We start from the raw sequence: 23,229 nt of genomic DNA, 5'->3' as shown, positions 1-23,229 counted from the left end.
GAAGTGCAGTAACAACTTTCGTGTTCTTTGCAAGCAGGTCTGAAAAGCAATGTACAATTCCGAGCTGTCACTCACAATCAGTGGCCAGGGTAAAGGCAGCAATCACCACCAGATTAACACCCTGCCTTCCCTTGGGAAGGATCCTTGGGAGAAATGAGTTTAGGCCTCCATGAAACTCCATGAGCAATGAGAAATTTTGACATTCAGGCACTTTTTGGTGGTGATCAAGTTACCTTCAGGATGCCCCATCCTAAAAGCTCCCCTTAACCTTTCATGATATATCATGACATTTTTTTTCCATGTGCGAATCAGCCAGGGCTGTCCGCTAGCATCTAAAAATCCCAACAGCAACAAAATCAGAACACACCAATGGCTGCGTTAACTGCACTAACTGGGACTAGAACAGATTCCCAGATTTGAGTTTTCCTGGCAAGCAAAGAGTCCAGAACCCTGCAAGGCCCAGGAGAACACTCCATCACCAAAGAAGGAAGCACACTTTCACCATCAGTCTTGAGAGATGGCAAATTAAATGACATCATTCTGCAAATACTCAGTGGATCTTGGCTTCACTGAAGGGAAAGTCTGAGAGCATGAGGAACCATCCATCTCAAGGGATCACAGGATCTTCAGAGACACACAGGCAGGACATGTGAAAACAGGCAGGATACATGATGTAAATTGACCAAAAGTGATTAGACAGATTCCCAGTGGTACAACAAGGCAAGCTTTCAGCTGCTGCCAGCTCTTCCTCAGCCTTGGGAATAACCCTTGGGATTGCAAGCCCGCACAGAGACTGAGTCCAGGGTGTGCCAAGTGAATTCCTGGTGCTGAATACTGCCAGTGGAGTCTTCAGGAAACTTAATGTGAAATTTCTGCAAGTAATATTTGTAGATACTCCTGATGTATGAGCTCACTGGAGAAACAAGCCTCCTGCTTGAGACCCAAATGAATACTTCTCTTGAATTGAGGTCCTAGTGTCACTAAAATCAGTGTTTGACATTTAACGGGAAAGGGGCAGAGTTTCAGACTAATCAAGTCCAAGGCAGGTTACATTTCCCTCTCCCAGGACAAGAAAAAATGGCTCCAGGAGCTGTCAAGAAAAGTTCTGCAAGAGGAGTACTTGGAAAAAGTCAGGGGAGTTAGGCTGGTTATCTGAGTAGTAAAAAGAAAGCTGGCAGTAGTCAGCTTCTATTTGTTTAGTAGAAGAGATTTCTACACTCAGTTCCATCAGAACAACTGCTCCCCAAGACAACTGTAAAACCTCAGCTTTGTCTAGGAAATAAAGTGGCTCAACAAAAGAAAATTACAGTTCATGGGGGATGTGCTGAAGGGATAATTCACATTTATGAAGATTTACACATATGCTCATGGACTCTAAATGAACCATTGAAGCTTAACTTGGCAACATGATCTCAGGATTTATTAATCTACAAAGTATCAGCTCAAAAGAAGTCAAACACTTGGAATTTTTAGAAAAGGAATGGAGAACAAAATGCCATTTTCCAGCTGTGTAAGTTAAGATGCACCTGTATCATAAATATTGTACGAGGTTTGCCTCCTCCCATCATAGAAAATATACAACTTGGAACTAGGGAAGGTTCAGAAAAGGGCAATTAAGATGTAAACAGCTTCCCATGAGGAGCAAACAGACTGGTACTCTTCAGCTTGGTAAACAGATGACCAAATGAAAAACAAGTAGCAGACATAAAAGCAAAGGTAGGACACAGAAGCTGGGGGGATACACTGTCCATTAAAATCTCCAGAGATATCAAAGGAAGATGCCAGTGGGTTCTTGGCACAATATACAGCTCAACTTCATAACCTGTTGCTACACAAAGTTGTGGCTACCACTGGTTTACTGCTATTCTAAACCAACAATAATGTGTTAAGTAAATCTCAATGAACTTTTCTTCCATGAGATACAAAGTCATAATTTTGTAGGAGGACCATTGAGTATGACAGATGAGAATACACTGGAGTTGGAATGGACAGAATGTCTTTTGGAAGCTGAAAATTCAGCCTGCAGAGATTGAAGTGTTGCTCTGGTGTTAAGGTTTCATCCTTTCTATAGCTATGTGTCCTCTTTGGATAGAAGATATTTTCCTTCAGAAAATGTGAACCTTGAGAACCAATATATTACCACAGGCATAATGATGGAATCTGAAGCTTCAACAGCAGCGACTGATGCAGTCTCAAATACCTCATCTTCACATTTCCTTGAGCAACAAAGACAAAAGTCCCTCCAGCAGTCAAGAAATTCATATATTAAGATTAAAACTCATTTAAAAAGCAGTATTCAAATTACTGCTCATGACAATTAGACAATGAAAGGATCTTTCCAGTACAGAGCTCAAAGAATCTCTGTATTAAACCTCAAATGTATCTCCAGCCTGTTTCATCGTTTTAACCTACAACCAGTGAAGAAAGCTAGAAGCTTGTGCTCTCCTCTCATACTTGGTTGATAACGGCTTTGACTTTTATGGGAAGGCACAGACTGGCTGGTGGGAATTTATGATCAGCAGGCCTGTTGCTGGCTCTCCTGACATTACCTGGGGGGGGAGCAGACTGCTCTACTCAATATCCCAAAATGCCCCTCCAGACCCATTCCCCCAGAATTCTGGATAGGGCTAAGGGCAGTGACTTAGAGGCGATGAGAAGCATTCCTGTTTTGAGGACAACATAATGAGAGAAGTATATTCTCCTGCTCCTGCACTTCAGGGTTGTAGTCCCTGTGGCAGGCCAGTGAAATGGGAGATGCCATTCCTGTGCTGATGTTCAGTGTTACAGTGTGGCACTGAGGACCATGGAGTGCAGTTACCTGGGAAATGCTGAGGGCACCACCAGGCATGTGAAGCAGGGTCTTGGGTATCTACTTGCCAGGAGGGAGAGAGAACACAGAGATCATCATGCTCCTGTATTATAATCCCACTGAGTGAGCCTTTTGTCTTTTGCCAGCATGAGGTGACATGAATGTGCAAAAAATACTGGAAGCAGAAATTCTACAGATGGAAAACCTGTCTGTTACTCTCAAATATAACCTCCATCAAGATTTAATTTTAGGAAAGGAAGAAATTCAGAAGTTGTTTGCCTGAGGGATAAAGCAGTGGTTCTGACAAAAGCACCACAATACCTGGAGCTCGTGTAAACAAATACAGAAACTTGGTCTTCTTTGGATCTTCCTACCTCCACATGCACCTGAATGCCTGTAGCAGAGACATTAGTAACACCTCCACACTGAGTCTATTCATACATGGAAAAGGTATATAAAGTTTAACTCATTTTCTGGACTGGAGCTGACAAGGTAACACTCCCTACACTAATCCCTAGCACATGGATACACTGCTGTAGCAGCAAAGATTGCCTGAACAAATACTTCACCAAATACCAAGTACTCTGAGATTTCACTACCCACTGCTGGCAGTTCAGTATATTCCTGTCTTCATTTCTCTTAATATCTTTGGCAACCATGGAGCTAAACCTCAAGTCAGGCATCCTTGGTAACATTCACTTCTCACCAGCCCCCTTTGAAATGGATTCCTACACTGACACCCCCTGTGGTGGGGTTTTAAAGCTTCCTGGCAGTGTCATGCAGTGCGTTACATGCAAAGAACATCCCATTATGTTTTCAGGCATCTTCTACTACCAGTCAGGTTTGCATGGTTACTGAAAGGTTTTCAAGAAGCCAGATGTTTTTGCTGTGTCATTCTGGAGGATCTCTGTTGCACCCTGGCCTGACCATACTTTTGGATTTGGAGTAAGAAGAAATCAATTATTTTTTCTTCTATTCATCAACACATAAATAGTCCCATCTGAGAATGACAACAGGAGCATAAGCAGGTATGTGATAGGTCTCTGCCCATTAGGAAGACAATGTAGGTTGCTTCCCTGAGCATGGAAATATTATCTAGTCAGGCTTTATGCTTAGCAGTTGCACAATGGTCTTCAAGTTAATCAGTATTCATTACACATGCAAGAAGAATGGGGCTCCCAAACTCAACTTTAAAAGTACTATCTCATGCACTGACTTTAAAGTCTGGCAACCTCTTCTCTTCCTAAACTATCAGTAAAAAGTGATTGGGGTATGGTATAAGAAAAAACACTGAAGAGTCTTGTCTTGAATCTCCCTGGCTATTTCTCCCCTTTCAGCTGCGACATTGACTGCCATTCCCTATGCTCTACAGTATTCCCACATCAGGGCCTCATACTAGCTGCTCTAACCCATATTTTTGGTCTCCACTCTCTATCAGCCTGCAGTGCTGTTTTGTGGTGTGCAGGACAGTCTGCAACAACTGCGCCCAAACAATCCACGTGGCATTTGCAGCCTCAACTACACAACTTGGCAAAACAGAAGGACCTTGTATTATCTCTTCAAAGCATTTCAATTGATTAACAAGTAGAAGATCTGAAGCTCAAGATCATCATTCAAGCTTTGTGCAGCTGGAAGCTCTTGCACCAAACTGCAGGTTTCTGTGCAAAACTCTACTCTGTTGAAATGTGTTGGCAGTCCCAAGTAAGGGGCTGGTGGAGAAGTCCGGAAAGAGCACGCTCCTGTTTTCATGTGAGCCAAAGAATCCATCTCTGCTACTTGAAATACCTACAAGTGCATTATTTGTCTGTAAAGCACTTGGGTAACTTACCCCTAACTTAGTACATCTTCAGGCAAGACCCATTCCAAAGCCATCTTCCCTGCCATGGAAGAAGCTTCCAGTGGCTCATCCTTGTGAACAGGCCCTTCCTGAATATCCTGTGTCTTTCTATACATAAAACATCTCTCTCAGTTGTCTCTCCCAGTAAGTAATAAAGGGACTGTTTTATCACCTGACAGGGAATAGTGGAAAAGAGCAGGGAAATAATTCTGTATACAATGCAGCAACAAACATAAACACTCTGTATTCTTCCTGACCTTTCACTTAATTTTGAATTGTAAACAGTTACTGATAGCAGAAAAGGGAGGAAGATAAATATACACAATAAGAAACTTTTCTGCTTTATGAGTTTAGTTGCAAATCCCAAATCTTTGTGCTTGAAAGTAACTTTTCATAATGAATCTGGAACGCCTAAAACTTGTGGGAAATCTGTTCTTCTCAAATACTGAAATACAATCCTGTGGTCTTTAACCGGGAACATCTGGTAGAAAACTCTACTGGTCAAAATTTACTAGCTAATAAAGACCAGAATACATTTCCACAGTTAGGGAGTTATGCATGTTTTATATAAAAGCATTCATGAAACTACAAAGCAGTCAACACTTAAAGCAAAGGCAAATATTATTTTGTAAGGCATGAAGGAAAGATACATCATTGCAATTTAAAATTATTTTTATGGCAATAAAATGACATACTTTTTTTTTAAATACAGAGCCAAATTAAAATATAGCCAAACCTAAACTGTCAAACTTCTTAAAGCAAGAGATCAGACAATTATGTCAAATATGTTTAATTTTTTTCAAAATAACTGATGGCAAAATAAAATATTTACATCACATCATACTGTGTAAACATGTAACATCACTGTACAAAGAAATATACATGCAAAATAAAGCAAAAAATTTAACTAAAACAATAAAGGAAAATAATACACAAACAATGATATGAGGTTGGTACGAATACACATCCAGTTTCGAAGTCAGTTGTTTTCTTTTAAAAAGTTTCTGTACAACTTTACAAAAAAACCCAAAAAACCAAAAAAAAAAAAAAAGAAAAGAAAAAAAAAAAAAAAAAAAAAAAAAAAAAAAAAAAAAAAAAAAAAAAGAATAAATAGGATACAGTGGAAGCCACAAAGCTCAAAACCTCAAAACTAACCCAAGCTAGGTTATGGCTTAACACCCATATAACTAACTCTTGTGGGATGTCAGCTTGGTTTCCTTAAACATGGCATTTCACACAAACATAGATGACAACACACCCACATGAACTCAGTGATGCACAGAAAACCATCTCTGTCTTTTTAAATATCTCACACTAATATACTTCAACCTTAAAAACAGTTACTAAGACAATTACATTACATGTCCAATTCTCCTCATCTGACTGCTACTTGCTGAATGTATTCTTCACCAAAGACCACAAGATTAATTTGTTCATCTCATAGAACAAAGTAAAAAAACAGATTTGAAAATTCTAAAAAGTAGTGAAGTGTTGAGACTGATTTGGGGAAAGTCAGACTTTGGCATTTTAAATATAATAATAATAATTTTAAAAAGTGTCACTCTACTTCTTAACCAGTTTGACATTTGGGATACTAATCTCTCTCTCTCTTCATTTTTTTTTCTTTTTAACAATCCTTAAAACTGACTAGTCTTGACTAAATTCCATGCTAATCCTCATCTTAAACTAATAATGACAGTGTGGTACAACACACCCGCCCATGCCCACCCAGAACCCCCAATCACACAAACAAAACCATAAAGCTCGCCGTACTAAGTATGTGCTTTTTCTATATATTTATTACAGTTACAACAGAGGTCCTCATAAATAGTTGCATAAAATGTTAAAGCCACAACATTGCACATGATATGAAAGAAAACAAAATCCCAAATGAGTGCATTTACAGTACTTCATCCTGCTGTATACTGCTTGACAACTGGGTCAGCAAGCTGGGCACCAACCCAAAGTTCTTTTCTGGGGGAACAGTGACTACTGCCCCAAACTGAAGACCCGCACAGTGGTATACCACCATTTAGGAAGGAGGGGGGAAAAAAGGATGAGAGAAGAGGGAAAAAAATTACAGACCGAAGGCAGGTAACAGTCTATATACAAGTAAGGCCTACATTTTATCAGAGCAAAACGATTCATTCTATTTGTATGCAAAATCTTTTGAGGTTGGATGCACTTAAAAGCAGAGTCTGATCTCAGTGCACTGCTACGTGAGATACATACAGGCGAGGCAACTGGAAAGCTCTAGGACCAAGTGAAAACCAGATGTTATAAATGGAGGCCGTACCAATGGGCAGCCATTTTGGTGAGTCTTCTCCAGGCATGATCTGATTTTTGTTTAACACCAGTGCTTTAAACATAGGCATTTCTTCCTTGAATAAATCTTGAAAACGGTAGCTAAGTTCACTTGCAAAATTCAACTCTTGTTTATTAAAAAAACTATTTTTTTTTGCAGAAACCTGAATAAAATACTGTTGCTGTATCGCTTGTGACTGCTTTTTGCAGAGTACAGTGCTATTGTCCTCCACCCCCGTGAAGTCTGCATCTCCAGTCCCCCACGCCGCCCCGCGCGGGTCCCTGTGGAATGCATTTGCACACGAACATTCACTAGCAGCTGGTTGGCTTGGGGTTTGCTTTCCTCAAAATTCAAGTCAACAGCTGATTGGCAGGAGGAGTCTATCTCCAGTCTGATTGATTGGCAGGAGGAGTCCATCTCCAGTCTGATTGATTGGCAGGTGAAAGAGAATGAGAGAGAACTTCAAGCAAGGTCAAACTCTTGGCAAGAGCCTGCTCTGTAAGAAGTTTTTAATGCTACGGATGGGTCGAACATCATTCTGGTGTTTTCGCCGCTCAATGAATGAAGTCAGTCTGGATATATCAATGCTCTCAGCACTTTTGCCATTCCCCAGCTGCAGCCATTGCTCCTGGAGGGCCAGTGCAGCCGAGGGACGCTTAGCTGGGTCATCCTGAAGTAGGAAGCATACAAAATCTTTGGCCTTCTGGCTAACTCCTTTGAAGTAGTCATCTGGGAAACTAAAGTCTAAGCGGCAAATATTCAGGCAAGTTTCCTCTACGCTTTCATCCAGGAAAGGAGAGACGCCACTAAGAAGGACATAAGTGAGCACTCCAATGCTCCAAACATCTGAAGTGAGTGAAACAGGATTTCCAAGAATAATTTCAGGAGCTGCAAACTCTGGGTTTCCAAGTAACTGGTGGATATAATATGTGGTATTGAGCTGGACTGCATCTCCAAAGTCAGCCAGTTTTATTGTTGGCTTAGTGGAACTCTGGTCCACCAAAATATTTTCAGGCTAGAAAACATAAAAGCAAAAGTTAACATGTCTTTTTTCAAGTCAGTTTAACACACATTTATTGCTCCAACTTAACTGCTTCCTGAAAAGTGTGGTCAGCCCTAGAACATAGATAGCTGCACTCTATAAGGATCACTGCAGAAGGCCAGCTCTGCAAAGCCCCAGGCAGTCTTAACAAGGCTTCCCCTGACCAACCAGCACAGGTAGGTTCTTGCCTATTGCAACATGCAATTCATGTGCTTTAACTGTTTTAGCTGCTGGCACTGTATTTTTTGAAGGAAATATAGCTCTGCCAGTTAATACTTCAGTTGTTCATGACAGCAGCTTTGCAAAGCTTCACAGGAACTGTGTTTCAAACTTAACCGTAAGGAACAGCAATTATGAATAGAGGGTGAATAAACCAACTGCTCCATTTGTTTTACAAGAGAGACAACAAAACCCTTGCATTTAAAGACGAAGACTGTAAATATTTGCATGATGCTTTCAACAGAATCCAGCTTTATTTGGAAACTCTTTCATGTAATGCAGCTGTACAGATGGAAGATAAACCCTGTTAGGAGACTATGGCAGCCACAGATCCTGTTGGATGCATATGACTTCAAGAGAACTGCCCCATTATTGGTGAGCTGAAACTATTTCTAGAGTTTTATTTCTAAAGCTACTGCTGCTGTAATCTCTGCAAAGTAAGAGCAACTTACCTACAACTAGTTTTTAATTAGTTCATCTGTATGTGAGACCAGAAAAAGTACTGGTGAACTCTCTATAGCACACTAGAAAAAATTTAATGGTATGAAGACCCAAATTGGTTCTGCTTGGAAAACAGAAGTACACGGAGAGAAGAGACTCAGGCTTTTTGCTTTTTCTCACCATGATCCCATTTTGGCTAGGGACCCTGCCTACAAAGATGACTTGTCAATGCTAAACTTATTATTCATATACAGGTGAAAAAAAAATGTAAGGAGTAAGTTTTAATTAATATTTACGTTGAGACATTCTCACATAGATTTTTTAACTAGAATGCATCAAACCCTTGTGACTCAAGTAACACACAAAGGGAAGAACAAAGACTCAAAGAAGCACCACTCATTTAGGTATTACAGCCCTCAAAGTGCAAAGACAATAAACATTTTTGCAGCAAAAGAGGAAATGCAGTCTCTTTCACAATAAACTCTATGCTTCTTGATAAAAAAATGGATTTCTGGTGCAAGTTTATCAGAAATTAAATAAATAAGTGAATAAATAAATAAATAAATAATCAAGCAAAACTCCCTATTAGCAATTGTTTCCAGCATAAAGGGCCACAACGGGCAAGCGAGCTATAAGGAGAAAGCATAGGGAATTAAAGTTTCTGCTTTGCTGCCGGAGTGACCTAAAGCATTTAGGAATGGAGCCCCAAGCCATTGGGGAGTCCTTTATGACTCTCAAAGCATTTCACAGTTCTCTGTTCCCAGCTGCAAGTTTTCTAGAAGAGGGAGATTTTTATGCCCAGAATGATGCACGCTGCCCAGAATCCCATTAGCACCTCACCTTTAGGTCCAAATGCGCTATTCTGTGGTTATGAAGATACTGCACAGCTTCCAGAATCTCTCCCAGGTAGAGTCTGATCTTCCCTTCTGTGAGGTTTCCCCATCGCACGACATAGTCCAGAAGGCGACCCTGGTCAGCCCTGTTGGAATTACAAAGGTTGTATTTTGGATTAATTTCAGAACGGAAAAAAACCTCAAGAGGCTACAGATTACAGCAGTAACTGTAGCCTGCAGAGCTTACAACACAAAGGACTGGGATATAAAGAGGAGATATCATATCTAGCTATCAGATCACAACATTCCTAATTCACTTTTGTGGCCATTTGATACAAAAATACTATTGAACCTTCAGACTAAGATAATCATCCACATGTAAATTTAATCTCTATTTGCCCCCTTCTGAGTATTAAACTGAACATTTTAGTAAGAGCATTAGACAACTGCAGTATTTTACTTAGGTACTTTCAAACTGCTATGAAATTTTAGAGCTCCTTAACCACTATAAATGCCCCAGAAAGTCAGCTGTAAAATTGCATTTTACAGATAATTTAGAGTGCACACACATTTCTAACACTAGTATGTAGTTGGTGGAGGTCTCAAAGGTGTCAAGAAGGCCAATGAGCTGGGGATGCTGGAGATTCTGCATGACTCCAAGTTCATGGGTAACCTGGTCTCGCTTCATCAACTTCTTATTCACAAACTTAGTGGCTACTGCTCGCTTGGTTCCCTTCTGGTCACACTTCTTAACGACAGAAAATCTGCCCCTGGAATGCAACAATGAAAGGAAAGATTTAACCAAGAGATGCAAAAAGGACATACTTTTACTTGAAAGACATACTCCAAGAGATCTAATTTTAATCTCTAAAAAGTTACCCTTACAGAGAAGGTTCTGGGCATGAGAATTTTCAGTGCATGCATCTAATACCAATTGTGACTGTAGAAACGTGACAGATATCTGTCATATCGCACTCGCAGACAACCTGTCAGAGTAATAACCAGCTTTCAAAGGTCATGATAAAGTTGGCAAACTGTATATTCTACATGAGTTATTTTGCCCATTTTCAGACTCCTTCTGTCTGTAGTTTTCATTCCCTAAATAAGGAGGTTGAGGAGAACTTCACTACAGAAGCACTGTCAGTCACTGTAAGGGATGCTTAAAAAAATAAATCTCTTCATCTACAATACCCCTTCAGCCTAATTGAATTCTGTTTCTGTAGTGCCATCTAGTGCTGGTAAAAGTTTTGCTTCCTCACTTCCATTAAATCCAACAAAATTCTGGCCTTTTAGGCCCATACATTAAGTATTTATCAAGGACAATTTAATTTTTGAAAGAGAAGTCAGTATTTTGACACAGACAGCTTTGAAGATCAGCATACAGAACGCACCTGCCAAGCTCAGCCACTTCACTATAGTGGGAATCAAAGTTGTCTTTCCAGATTACCATGATCCCATCACTTCCAGGACCTAAACAAACAAACAAAAAAGAGAAGGACAGGATGTCCAAGATTTAATACACTCAGATCCCTTGGCTATGAGGGGAATCATCCCATCTTATTATTCCCTGTATTACACACAAGGTGGCAGCAGGACAAACTGAATTAAACACCAGGGCAGCCCAGCCAATGCAGTAGAACCAATTCTATAGTGGAAACAATTCAGGTTACAGTGGGAACTGTCTGTACAGGAATGAGTAACCTTAGCAAGCTGAGGGAAAGAGTGAAAAGAAAAGACATCTTGCATTATACCTCATAATCCATAATACTCATGCCACTGGAAAAACAAGTGGCCAGGCAGTATAGCAGCTACCTTAGAGAGCAAACCTTATTTTTCAGGAAACACTAGTATAAAGACCAAAATTTCCCTTTCAGCCTCTTTTATATATTGCAACCCACTGATCCAAGGGCTTAGCTGCTGTCTGTCTTGGATCAGTGAGCAGGAAGTGCCTGAAATAATCATCACCTCAATATGCTGTCAGTAAGGCACTTACTGTGGCTACCAACAGGCAGAGCTCAAAGTGGCACCACTGAATATAAACACCCAAAAATTTCAGATGAGATTTGGAAGGGTTTAAAATTCCAGGAAAGCAGCAAAGGTCTTGGAAAAAAAGGGAAGAAAGACTGTATTTTGAAAAGGTTTGGGACAAGTCCCCATATCAGCTGAGACACTTCCTGGGGTTTTTTATGTAAGTCAGTTTGAGACAGAGCCATTCTGCTAAAATCTATTAACTAATTCTGACCAGTGCAAAAATATATGGGCCTCACAACAGACTAAAAGGACCCAGATGGCATCAATTGTTATGCCTTGTAAGAAAATTTTTGACCCTGCTGTCTATATTTTCCCCGTTTCTAAAATGGAGAATTATGAACACTTAGGACAAGAATAAGTGAATGTATGAACACACCCCAAAATTTATCCCTATGTCATCAAACACATCAAGTAAAAATCTTTTTTGCCTTTTGCTGTCTGCCCTCAAAACACAGGCATGTTTTTACCTTTGCATGTTTCCTTTTTATTCCTCATAAACATTCAGGTTACCTTGCTTCAGGTACTGAAATAGTTCAACTGTAGATCAGTTATGCAAAGACAAGAACTAGCTGTATGTTCTCCTAAAAATTGTGGCTTTACAGTTCAAGCAAAGGAGAAAAATAAATTATAAAGTAATACTACTCTTTTCTTATCTGTACACTAAGAAATTATGTTAGCATTGTAGCATTCACTGAGACTAAGAATGCTGATGATAAAATATGATTTTATCAGTGTGTTTGAACGAGTATGGGCAAAGTGAATGCATGTTGACAGTACTGTGAAATGTGTGCACGAACCTCTAATCTGTTACATCCTAAAACTGCATCTATTCCCGCTGAAACAGGCACTATATTACAGCTAAAAAGGCTTGTTATCAATGCTCCTTTAACAAAGGGGTGCCCAGGAGCGGAGCTTTTCTTTTTACTGTTCTATGGGTACCAGGCACTCAACTGTACCGAGGCTTTAGAAGAAGGCAGAGCCAGGCCTACCTAAAACTCGCAGACTGGCGGAGGATGAAACCGAACCCATGTCGTTTGCAGCTATGCACGTGTAGATACCATCGTCTTCCGCAGTGACGCCTACGATTTTCAGCGACGCCTCTCCCAGGTCACTGCAAACACAACGGCAGCTGTTAACTTTGCAGTAACTGCACAGACCTTAAGCTGTGAAAATCAGACAAAGTTAGGTTGATATTCTTTATACTTATTATCCAGTTCTTATCTCTCTCTGGATGAACTTTACTAACCCTGTCCTGCCATATCAGAAGCATCCACCAGAACCTGAGCACTTTGTGTTCATCCAGTATCTTGGGAAGTCTTACAGATCACTAGAAAAACATCCCGACTGACACTCTGTCTCACCATGTCTCAGGCTCTACTGTTGGAAAAATCAAGCGCTTCCCCTGTTTCTTCCTGCTTCCTTTACCTACTTCAAGTTTTCAGAAGCCATATCTCTTACAAATGTGAATACTTGGCAAGTCCTCCCTACAGTTTTCACCTCTAAGCTCAAACCAATACTAACAGTGTGTTGTTTTTTCACAATAATGCATATTTTCAACATCTTTTATCAGACTTTCCTTTGGATTCATCTCAGCTGCTACAAGTAATTTTACTGACTGACTGACCCAAAACCTATTTGCAATGGTCTTCACTACACAATTTCAGGGGAAAAAAAAAGGTAAATTTTAGGAACACAGGAAGATGACACCCTTCTCCAACTCAAAGAACATTTCAGGATTCTTTCTAGAAATCTGTCAGTCACAGCCAAGATTATTCTCTGGATATAATTCTGTAATGAGCAACAGTGAATTAAACCTAGCAAATTTAACTCTTGCACATCTCACAACAGCCCTGGATGCAGTAGTAAAGCTGCCACATTGCCTTTGTCTTCCCATTAAAAAGAAACAAAAAACCCAATGAAAAGAAAAAGCAGGAGCACCAAGAAGTAAAGAACAGTATAACATGCCATCAAGTTTTCACAAAAGAGCCCTTCATTCTGAATTAAGAGTATAATTCATAAATACGACATTTCTTCACACTTAAGTTACTCATTAAACTACATTTTCTGTGTGCAAAAGATGCTTTTTCAGGAAAAAAAATTAACCTGCAACTTCCTATTCCAAAATAACAAGTTCTCCTGAAAAATGTCTCCGGTGTTTGATTTACTAGCTATTCTGTTATGTTCTATCATAGCAAAGCTAAAAACAGAGAAAAGTGTTAATATCCACACTTCAACAATGAAGTGTGATGTTGTCACATCAACAGGAAGCAGAGGCTTCTTTGCAAAACCCAGTAGCGTGATCTGAAAGTCACTAATGGAAATAAGGGTCTGGCACGGTCTGTCTCTGTACTGGCATGTCACAACACATTGGTCTGTTTCAAGGACCAGGTCAGTGTGACAGACCACAATGGTTTCTGCAATAGCTAATGAGAAAGAGCAGATTAATTTTATTTTGTTTTTAAAAATCAACTGACTATAACATTTTGTTACCCTAGCCATATGCAGAAGTTACACAACATTTCTGGAAAATCTCGGTGATTATATGTTTCTGTCTGAAGCAACCCTATCCTCATGTCTCAAAGCCAAACACTGTCCCACACCAGGGGTGCAAATTAAAAACGTCACAGTTTGAGCAGTTCCTGTTGACCATGGCATAAATTACCTGTAGGAAATGCTGTGATGACCGTCATTGCTCAGTGTATTATGATCAGGACCTTTCCAAGTAACTGAAGCCCTGGGGCGACCACAGACTTTACACCTAAGCACGATGGTCTCTCCTGTCTCACATGTTACCTCACTCAATGGAATTATAAACTCTGGGGGAACTGCAAAAAGAGAATTAATGGCATTAGATAAACTGAAGCAAATACATTTAATTTCTATTCCTCACACTGTTTTCTATTAGAAGAAGTAGCACTTTAGATTCCCAAGGTGCATATATCCCCTGCCCTTGGAGCACATCCATGGGTAGGCCCCTTGCTGGGGCTCTACAGAGCCCGTTAATTTTTCTCTACACGAACTTGGACACAACACTACTGCTGTGCCACAGATAACTTGAAGCCTACCATGGTGAACCAAACCCTCAGTTTATGGTAAGTGAGGAAAGTCTACACTGAAAAGTATTTAAGGATATGCTCAGCTAGGCTATCTTTATATCCAGCCAAATTTGCAAAAAACACTTCATCCACTGAAGCACCATAGTGCTTCTCCTTTTCCAAAGGCGAAGCTCAAAAACTTTGTTTCTGCCTATTAAACTAAAACCCCAGTTTGGCTCTGACCCCAGTGGGCCACCATCTTTGTCCTGATCTGCTTCTGCACTGGAGAGGTCCTGAGTGCTCCCTAGGGTGCAAGACTGAAAATAAAGCAGCTCCAACTCCTAGCCTTGTTACTTTGCAAATTCAGCAAGGCCCCACTCTGTGTACAGAACACATCATATGGTCTTTGTGTTTTATGTTGCTTTGAACTTGTGAACAAAAAAAAGCTTCTTGTATCTTAAAAAAGAAATATGACTTATTTCATTCTACCTTATCTAAAAAAACCCCATATATATTTTTGTAGAAAGCACTCAATTCCTGACATAATTCATATCAAGCAAATAATGTTTTAATCAAATTTACTGGCTGAAACTTGAAAAAATTAAAGCAACTTACCATCATAAATGTAATTGGGGTTGAGAAGCTGGAAAGGAGAAATGAAAGAATTAATGTCTGATAATCTTATAACAACATAAAGAATGGTAGAAAACCAAGCACAGAGATGGATCAAAGTTAGCTGTACCCACAAAATCCAATAAGCATCTGAACACCACAGTTTCTGCACCACTCTATTCTTTTTGCAGTATCTTTTTTTTTCTTTGTATGATGCTTTCAGGTTCGAAGGTTTTAACTTCCAGTTTACAGATGTGGCAGAAACTGTCCACTAAAGCCACTGCTGCCTTTGATTCCTTCCTGTGAAGTTCTGACAGAAGCTACTTTTAAAGAAATCCCAACCCAACTTCTTTTGGAAGCAACATCTTTGAAGACTTACTTTTACAGAAACTTTGTTGGCAAGTCCTTCTCGGGATTTGCGATAACCATTTTCTAGCTTGCCTTCCCTTTTGCCGTCTTTATCTTTTTTCTCAGATTTCTTCCTTAATCGGAGTGCTGTGTGCCAAGACGTTGACTTCCTGTACACAGAACATGAAATTGATCAATTCTTTTCAACTCCCTGTTATGTCCTATACCTTCTAGTTTCACGTGGCATTGGAAAAGTGTTATTTCTGTTATGTTAAGTGTCAAAATGTTATTTCTATGTATTATAGTATAGTAAAATGAAATACATTAAGTACTCCATAAGGGATGCCACCCTTGGCTAAAACTGTGAACAAGCTAGTATAATTTAGTCTGAAGTTCAGTATTCCTTGAAATCATTGCTCGAATGGTAAACTTTCTATATGAAAATGCAAACTGTCAATCCAACTGAGTTACTAACAGTATGAAGCCCATACCAAATGCAGCCTTACAAAAGCTTTACACAAAATTCAAACTGAACTTTGACACAATTTCTTCCATTGCAGAGATGAGGAAGTTGTTCCTAGCATATAGTAATTTTCAACAGGTTTGCGGTTTAAAGCATATATCTAAGAACTCTGGAATCTTGTTTTATTTGCACAAACATTCCCTGTTTTCCTAGACAAAAGTGTCTAGACTGGCAACTCATTCTATTAAATAAACAAGTTAAAATAAATTATTTCTGCTCTTAGATAAGGCATTCTTTTCCCAGAAGACTAGGCTATTGCAACTCTTTATTAAAGAATATGTGCTTCTGGGATCTTTTTCAGTAGCTTTATTTTGACAGTTGCTAAGGGACCTCTCCAGTACTTGTTCTGCTTGTTGTTCATTTATTTCTCCACGATCACATCAACTTTTGGCCTTAAATGTTCAAAATCTTCTCTAAATTGGAAGTTTTCTTCCTTCCTCCCCTTCTACACACACCCAGGCACTCACTTGATGGTTCCATCAGGGTTGTCAATGATGATTGCACTGGTATGCCCCAAGACATAGCCGGGAATCCAGCCCTCGGCTGCGGGGCACTGATCGGTGGCGGCTCTGAACACCAAAAACATGTTCTGTTGGTTGCTGGCTAGAATCTGCACGACCTCTCCTTGGTAGACATTTATCTCATCCTCCTTCACTGCCGTGTAATCGTGTGTCACCAGCATGGTGGAGATATTGCTACTGCTGCTACTTTCACTCTGCAAGCGTCAATCAGAAGCAGAGAGAGCAGGAGGAAAAAAAGGAGAATCAAGTTTAAAACTCATGAAGAAGACAGGCTGTTCTTGGCCTGCTACATTACCTACCTAATGCGCTTGGTTTAAACTGTAGTCAAAGAAAAGAGCAATGTTTTCTCTTTTACAGCTGCCTCTGTCTATCTTGTGCACTAGTCTGATATTTGAACATCTTTATGTAGCGCTGCTGCACAAATTTATTCCCAATACAGTTACTCAATATAATTTCTGTTAACTAGGAGTCAATTTATTCATAAATCTCAACTTGTCTACCTTTCAAGCTCAGACACTGAACCTTGCATCTTCATCAGGCATCAAAACTACAGTACAAGCATGTAAGACAGTTTTTCATGGTCTTCTAAGTTCAGTTTCGAAATCATAGTCATTAGCTCATAATCACTGGAAACTCCAACAATGAAAAATACATGTAGTCTTTCCTAGCACTACCTGTCAGATCTCAGACACTGCCCTTGTGCACACAAAACATGACAAACTACAAAAGAACAAAACAGGGTTTTGACAGCATGTCTCAAAACCACAAGATTTATCTCTGGTTGCATCTGTATGATCAGGTTTATTCTTTTAATCGCAGAGAATGAAGTAAGTTACTGAAATAAGAAATTATTAATTTGACAGTCAAAATAGACCCACTAAACTGTAAGAATCCCTCCTAATTGATTAGTAACTAAGATAGCTGAGTGTTGTTACCTGTTTATCATACACTTTCAACTACTGTTCATGATTTTGTTCATTTCCCCAGTAAGCATTTGTGGAAAGCTAATTATGGCTGAGAAGGTGTACATTCAAAATCATATTACTTGCAGAACAAAAAGCCTACTCCTGACAACGAACCTACTGGAAATTATTATTTTTTTAAAAGTAAGGCTTACTTTGTCCATTTGCATCTATTCCTTATACAAGGTTTAATAAATGGAAATGTGAAAACTATTATCAGATTACACAACCTACTCCCTCAGTAATTATTTCTTTCTTGAAACAAGTTAAAACCAAGGTGAATGGCCTATTAATGATGTGGCATGAAGTGTGTGTGTGTGTGTGTGTGTGTGTGTGTCTGTCTTTTGCCTCTGTTCTTACTTCAGACTGTTTCAGGTCACTCAGTGCCAGCGAGGGCTCACTGTGGCTCAGCAGAAGCTGAGCTGAGGAAGGAAATGAGTACCCATGTCCTGGGTACCCCTATTGCTCATAGAGCAGAACCACACTAGTGCCACTCATGTGCTAGTAGCCAGTGGAAAGCCTGGCACACAGGATTAAAACAGCATCTTTTTTTTTTTCTCAAAACTGTCAAATATTTCTCAAATATTGAGGAGTTATAGAGGGGTTCAGCTGACAGCCTGGTGCACTGGGAGCCCTGAACACTGCGTTCCCTTGCAATCTGCTAAAGGCCTTGAACAAGTCACTCCATCCCTCTGTGCTTCCCTGAGGACTCTGGCTGAGAAACCAAGACATTTGGAACGGAACACTCTTAGATTACTAATTTCATAGCATGTTTAACACCCTGATGCTTGGAGTGCCAGTAACTCTGTACATTTTATTCTAGCTGGACTGTTATATTCAAATGAGTGACTAAAAGCTTCTTTTTTGCCATATTAGAATGATGAAGCATATGCTACCTCAGTGAGAAAGATCTCATTGTGGATTTTAACTCCACTAAAGGATATTTACATTAATTTCAGATGCTATATTTCCAGTGGGAGAACAATTTTTTTTCTCTATTTAGAGGATGGCCTGCATGGCCTTTTGTATTAGTAAGTCCTTTCCATGATTCAGGACTCAGAACAGCTGAACCAAAGAAATTAAGTCTCATTTTCAGTCATTATTTAAATTAGGATGAGAACTTGTTGCACTCTTTTACCTAGATGAAAAACAACTCTATTCAAAAAAGCAGCTTTTGTTGACTCCTCCTGTTAGGCTTCCAGGGAAAGATGAAGGAAAGTTGCAGTATCAACCTAAGCCTTAAACCTTGCCCCACACACTATTCCTGAACATACTGTTTCTTAGGATGCAGCAGAATTTGTCTAACTGCAAGACTGACCTTTCTATAACATAACACTTCTTTCTGACATTTAAGTCTTGTAGGATCATAATAAACTCTGAATATTTCTTATGTTCAACGGGGACACTTAAATCTGCTAAATAAACAACTGTCTGGTAACTACTAAGTGACAAATGTTCCTGAGAATGTGTTTATACCAGAATTCATTCTCACCACAGAGAGACAGACTTTCCTTTTGCCTTCCAAGGAAGTAATTATTCTTGCACAGTAATGTTTTCTTACTGAAAGTACTTCTGGTCATCACTGACCTCAACTATGGGATTAGAGGATCTACAAACAAAGTATAAAAAGTTCCTCCGATATTTCTCAACCAGCAAAACTTAATCTTTTTTCCTCTTAGAAGTAATTTTTCCTTAAATAATCTACCATAGCCATATGTGCATGGGTATATACATACAAAAATAGTGAAATTAAAATAAACCTTCAAAACCCATTTTCTCCAGCTTGTTCAATGTGGTGTAGAATCCTAATGATTGGTCTAGAAATGAGGTTATAAATGAGGACTTATGGCCCATCTCAATTACCACATAAGAGTTATAGAGCTGTAAACACAGAGCTGTGAAGTAGAATGCATGCATTCCAACATTACATTTTACAGTGAGATGAAAACAAGCAATGGCGTCTTTGCTGAGATAGTATTGAAATCCAAATGTTTTGAAAACTCAGTGCCATCCCATCTTTCCCCTTCTCTTTTTTAATGCAGCAACCTGAATTAGTATTATGCAAGTACCACCATCTTGAGTCACATACTATGCAGTAAATGCAAAATACTCAAATTACCCCAGATTTTGCATTACATCACATCACATTTTGCTAGACTGAAGATAAACACAAGACAGAGCTAAATCAAATAAAAAGCTGAAGGAAGATCAGGATAAAATTACAAAACATGCAAAGCGTAATTTTTTTTCTTCTGAAGCTATTATAAAAGTAAGTGTAAGAACTAAGAAGTCAAGAAAGCTTTGTGTGTTAAACAGTTCTATAAAGAAACACATGCATTTAAAAAAGGTCCAGCAAGTTAGGTGATTTGCAAAACTGGTATTGCATACCATTTGTGAGAGAGTAGAAAAACAAACATTCATGAACACAATGCTTAGTGAGAAAAAAATCAAATGTGAGTTATAAAAGAAAGGCACCATAACCTGCCTACCGCCTCCATGGCAAATGCCTCAACATTTTTGCTTTATATTTGCACATGCCCCAGTGCTGGCTGTGTTGCTTTCCTGGTGGATGTTATTGGGGGTAACGTAGATTCTGTTGACAGCCTGGATTTCTGCACCAACACACCAAGTGCACACTAAGAGGCTGAGTCTCCAGAAAACCGAAACCAGTTCTTCTTACAAAGGAGAAAAGACAAGTGGAGTGGGAAATCGTTTGGGTTGTAGTAGAGGTAGGATTATTGTCGCTAGGCTTTGTTGGCCTATTTTGAGTGGATTGCAGAAAGCTTCCTTGATCAAACACAGGATTTAAAAAGAGATTGACGTATAACAACTAAGGCTGAAAGAAGAGGTGGGGAGAAAATAAATTAAGAAAAAAATAAAACTCGAGCAGCCCAGGGAACGTAGATGTCTCCACGAAGTTAAAACTCAACAGGACAATGGTTGCGAATTTGTGCGTGAAAGGGAAAAAAGCCCCAAGGCAATCTGCCAAAATCCTGAAGTCAGATTTAAGTGCTGGCACGATGCATACCCCAAGGTGCTCTGGCTGCCACGCTCCAGCATGTTAATTATGTGCCTTCAAATTAGAGACCAAAAAAGCAAGGACAGCGAGTTAGTAGGTATCAGCCTAGTGATCTATATTTTCAGCAGAGGCAGAAATTGCATCGAATGTTAGCAGTTGCTTTTGTGTCTGTATACATAGCCATGTTGGCACATATACACACACACAGGTAGACACTCTTGGCTTTTTAGTGTGCAGAAGATACCGGAACAGTTGATTATTTGAGAGCAGAACCGCACTGGAGAGCCAGAAGTTAGTACGGAGAATGATAGCAACGCATAGAAAGGGAGCATGGAAGGTTTTAGAAGAGCTCGCAGGACAGAGGTGCTCCGCTCTTACCCCATTACTCTGGGTGGAGTGAACTGACTGCTCGCTGGTCGAGGAGCATGTGCTCATGCGGTCTGTGTCCTTGCTGTGTGAAGAGTGGCGGTGGACCTGCCGCTGGAGGGGGTCATTGTCCCCAGGGAAAGTGAAGGAGCCAGGGCGGCTGGCAGGGGATGCTGGGATGGAGCTCCAAAAGGAGCCCTTCTGCAGGGGGCTGCTGGGTGGAAAGGTTTCCTTGCCAAAAGGAGAAGGGAAAGTCGTGGACAGAGGAGAGTTCATTGGAGAGATGGCTCCTGGCCTTGGCTTCCCAAGCGTCAGTGATCCTATGCTGTTTCTTGTTCGACTGTCCTCTGAGATTCCACGTGAGTCTTTCTGGGCTCCATCAGCTGAGCCAGAAATGTTTCCTGCTGTCTTCCTGGGACTTTCAATAACTTTCATCTTGGGAATCTGTTCAGCTTCTCTCTGAGGACCATCCGGCTCTGCACTGGGAGGGTGCCTGTCTGGCTGGCTCAGGCCAGTTTCTAAAGAGGTGTTGTAGTGTGGCAGGGAGTGATTGTGAATGGACATACCTGACATCTTGTCTGCCTCTGCTTGGGCCGAGGCTGCAGAGGAGACCAGGACTGGGGAATGGTGTCTGACAGGCTGGGGGATCCGGGATGGCCGGCTACGGCTGGAGCTGGGGATGCCAGTACAGCTGCTGGGGCCGCCGCTGTTAGCGCTGCCGCTCCCGCCGCCGCCTCCACCACTGCTGTGGTTCCTCTGGTACTCGATCGGGGACGTCAAGGCTGCAGTGGGGGTGAGCGGGAGAGGCGGTCAGGGGAAAGGGGGCAGGAGAGGGAATAGGAACAGTTTAAAACAGACATGTCTACTGGCAAAAGGGGGAGTGCTGTTCAAATAAATTTCCTTAGCAGTGGAAAGATGCCACAGACTTCAAGTTGCTTTTCTGTATCTAACCTGAATGACTTGCTGCATCTACCTATATTAAAGATTAAAAATCTGAAACTAAGATGTTTTCCTCTAGGATCACACTGTCAGCCAGCAGCCAAGTTGGGAAAAAACAGGTGTCACTCCACATTCTCTGCTTGTTGTTACTCATTTTAACTGTTTAAAAAATTTAGGTTGGAACAACAACCGATAGATATAAAAATAGAGCAAGAGGACAATTCTACTTTTCTCCTGCAGAATCCGAGTGTTGCTGCCACAGTAAGATGCAACAACAATGGCCACAAAAATAATAGAAGCAAAACATATTCTGAATAGATGCTTAAAATTCCACTTGGGTTTAGCCTTTAAAGGCTTGCAGTTGCTTAAAAGGGGTACACAAGCTCTCAACGGATGGCACCTATCTTGATTCACTCCTACAAAACATTTGGAAAATTTCACCAAGAGAACACCATGTAAATTCAGACTACCACTCTTATAATAAATGCAAGCATCTGTTCTGAAGCAGAAATGCGGCACATATCCCCCAACTGTTCTCTATTAGCTCAGGAAAAAGGCAACTTGCAAAACATTTCAAAGCCAAGAAAAAGAGATGAGAGAAAAGTCATCCAATTACGAACTTCCAGTAAAAGAAAATAATTTACCATTTAAAAAGTTGCGCTGGTTTTCCAAAATTTGGTTAATTTCATGGATCCATAACTGGCGGACTCCCGGACTGGCAGAATGCAAAATAAAGGTCTCCGTGACATCACCCGTTCTTGATGTTAGTGCAAATTTACATGGATCGCTGTCCACATTTTCCTCCAGAGAAAGGCAACTCACCTTCATGAAAAGAAAATAACATGTATTTTAGGGGAAACATACCTTTAAAATCTCTTTCTTAGGAGTTTTGAGTCAGATCTTCAAATGATAACCACTACTCCTGTAGTAAAATTATACCATGAAATGAAGTTACTTAATTCCAGTAAACTAAGAATTAGTGTACAGCTTACTGACACACTGTGCCTGAACAATCTCCAGCAGGTCAGCATGGCCCAATATTCTCCATCCCTCACTTTCCTTTCAGACTAGTTAAAATGCTGAGCCTGCTATGGAGTTCTCTCTACCACCAGCCCCCACTAAAGGCTTCAGCTGCATATATAGCAATGTCTTGTACCTGGCTGTTCAGCCAGAGCTATAAATAGGTTCAGATGGCAGGCAGAGCACCAAGGTGAATTAGGGGAAGCAGGGTCCACCCAAAACACTTCATGAGGGCTTCTGAGTTCTAATATTATCAGGGTTTTTCAGGAAAATCTTGAAGTGGGAAACCCTTTTTTTGTTTGAGGAATATCTAAGAAGGTTGCACTACTTACAAATGTTATCTACATATTTGGGTATTGGAAAGGAT

The 23,229-nt window shown here is 40.2% G+C and overlaps 1 protein-coding gene across 1 annotated transcript in view; it reads right to left on the bottom strand.

The window, feature by feature from the left end:
- Window positions 1-5,190: 5,190 nt before the first annotated feature.
- Window positions 5,191-23,229, bottom strand: part of TRIO (trio Rho guanine nucleotide exchange factor) — a 176,701-nt gene continuing 158,662 nt past the window's right edge. The window contains 11 exon segments of the mRNA XM_031058260.1: window positions 5,191-7,966; window positions 9,494-9,632; window positions 10,056-10,256; window positions 10,878-10,956; window positions 12,507-12,628; window positions 14,180-14,342; window positions 15,168-15,195; window positions 15,544-15,682; window positions 16,503-16,750; window positions 20,916-21,685; window positions 22,487-22,664. Of these exon segments, the coding sequence (XP_030914120.1) occupies window positions 7,424-7,966; window positions 9,494-9,632; window positions 10,056-10,256; window positions 10,878-10,956; window positions 12,507-12,628; window positions 14,180-14,342; window positions 15,168-15,195; window positions 15,544-15,682; window positions 16,503-16,750; window positions 20,916-21,685; window positions 22,487-22,664 (2,610 nt within the window). The 3' untranslated portion in view covers window positions 5,191-7,423.

Source organism: Geospiza fortis, unplaced genomic scaffold (assembly GCF_000277835.1).
Source record: "Geospiza fortis unplaced genomic scaffold, GeoFor_1.0 scaffold281, whole genome shotgun sequence".
Classification (NCBI taxonomy): Eukaryota; Metazoa; Chordata; class Aves; order Passeriformes; family Thraupidae; genus Geospiza; species Geospiza fortis.
This window is presented reverse-complemented; position numbering and strand designations above follow the sequence as displayed.